This window comes from Pygoscelis adeliae, unplaced genomic scaffold, assembly GCF_000699105.1.
Source record: "Pygoscelis adeliae isolate BGI_AS28 unplaced genomic scaffold, ASM69910v1 Scaffold263, whole genome shotgun sequence".
NCBI classification, from domain to species: domain Eukaryota; kingdom Metazoa; phylum Chordata; class Aves; order Sphenisciformes; family Spheniscidae; genus Pygoscelis; species Pygoscelis adeliae.
In genome coordinates, this window is record NW_008824552.1 from 346,671 (window position 1) to 348,787 (window position 2,117).

The following is a 2,117-nucleotide window of genomic DNA, read 5'->3' on the forward strand; positions in this document are numbered from 1 at the left end:
AATTTTTATCCTTCATGCTTTGAGTTTAAGATAGTCTAGGAGGAGGTTTGTTGCTGTGACTGTTACTAGGGACAATCTGGGCAAAGCACCTTGGTAAAAGGGCTCAAGAGTTCCCCCTGAGCCCACATCTGCTTTAATATGCTTTTCAGTCCAGTGACAGGGAGCAGTGCCTCATGCTCCTGAGATGGCAATGTCCCAAGCACCTCAGGCTTGCTCGTAAATTGGATGATGGACCAAGTGAGAGCCCTGACCCATTGAGCAGAGCCATAGGAAATCCAGAAGGAAAAAACACATCGGGGGCTCTTCTAAGAGACCACCTTCAGCCCAGAGCATCCCTGAGACAAATTGCTGGAAGCATTTAATTTTGCCTGCCAAAGTCAGGATTTGGTTTAACTGTGCCCAATAATCTTTAACACTCCTTACCAGCGAGGTCTCACAGAGCAGCTTGCTTCCTCTCACCAGGTTGCCAATGGTTATATGGAAGTACGTGTTGCCACTGCTCCAGTTGGAGATCTTGGTGAAGGGATGAGTGATGAGAATATCCTGGTGGGAACACAACACTGACACTCAACATGCGACAGCCTCAACTTTCACGAAGGGCTGTGGGGACTTCTCATGTCCTTGTTCACTTTCCATCAAAGCAGACCAAGGATGTCTGCTGAGAAGAGACTGTACCATGGCCTCATGGGAATGGCAGTGAGATGCAAGACTCCGGATCCTCCAGTGCTTGTGGCAGACTGCTGTACTAGAATGTGGCTGGTGGAAGTAACTAGTAGGAGCTCATTTACTCCAGCCCCTGTCCTAATGTCTGTGAAAGGATTAAGGAAAGAGCGGGTGCCCTAACAGTTGATGCTCCCAATCCACCTCCTGTTGAAAAAGGCTGGGCTGTCTCTGTGCAACAGTGAATTTCTGCCTCCAGAAACTTTTCTGGCTATCCAGCCTTTCTAACTAGGTTTAATGAGAACTCCTGAGGTTCTGAACAACACGGTCTTTGGGGTGACCTCTGTGAGGGGTTGGGGAGTGGGCTCAGGAGCGTCTGGTGAGTACCTCAGTTTTGCTTACCTTGGTTTTGGGATCGATGAGGCTGACTCCATGCTTATTGATGGCAATTAGAAGGATTTCTGGATAATTTGGCTCTGTAGTTTGCTGTTGGAGATGAGATGACACTGGTTAGTGTCATGCAAAATCAGACCCCTTCCTATTTCCTCTCTCCCTGTCTTCTCCTGCCGGCATTTGGTGGCCCATTAACTACTATCCAGTTTATCCTTTAAAGATAAACATAGAGCTCATTAAGGTATCAGCAATAGTCAGGGCTGTCTAGTTAAGTACAGATCTCCTAAATGCATGATAACCAGTGGGTGAGTTGCTGACAGCATTAAGTTCCTTGCCATTGGCAAGGAAGAGCTGTGCCAGGCTGGCAAACCCCAGACATCTCCTTTCCCCCTCAGTCCCTCTGCTCCTCCTCATGCCTGCTGCTGTGGACCCAGGCCAAGACTACACTGCTTTGTCCCCTTCAGATCTTTACATTCAGTTTTGTTCCTGCTGGTAAACCCTTCTCCCAGCCCTGTGCCATGAGGACATTCGATTTTTTCCATTGATGAGGTAGGGCACAGGGGATGGGGGCTCAGCTCCTGGCCCTGCCACAGATTTCTTGGCTGCCAAGTCACTTTTGGTGGGAAAATCACAGGATTTAATCAGATCCCTTATGCTATCTAAGATGGACATGACAGAAAATGGGGTGCCCAAGTTCAAGGAACTGATGAGTAATTTCAGAAACTTGTTTCCAGCCCAGGCTCACTGTGTGGTCATTGAGAAGAAGGAGTTGCGATAAGGTGTCCAGAATACTTAAACAGACTTCATGACTACTGGCCTCTACTGTCTTTGACGGGAGCCTGGTGCCGTGGTGGGTGGTCTGGATTCGGTTCGTGGTGTGTGCAGACACGTCCCTTGTAAGACTGCACGTTCCCCTTTGCCTTGGCAAAAGAGAGAACGGCTCTTGGCTCTTCAGCAGCACAGCTACGAATATAGACCCCATGACTGAGATGTGCTGATGCTGAAGCTCTACAATTCCTCTGCCTGTGTAAAGACGCAGGGCAGCAATAAATGAGTGTATCAGC

General features: G+C 48.6%; 1 protein-coding gene across 1 annotated transcript in view; it reads right to left on the minus strand.

Annotated features, from left to right (window-relative positions):
• MYO7A (myosin VIIA) overlaps positions 1–2,117 on the minus strand; it is a 73,455-nt gene that overhangs the window by 9,973 nt on the left and 61,365 nt on the right. The window contains exons 45-46 of the mRNA XM_009321930.1: positions 1,063–1,146; positions 424–543 (exon numbers count right to left, since the gene is read on the minus strand). Of these exons, the coding sequence (XP_009320205.1) occupies positions 424–543; positions 1,063–1,146 (204 nt within the window). The remainder of the gene's footprint in view (positions 1–423; positions 544–1,062; positions 1,147–2,117) is intronic.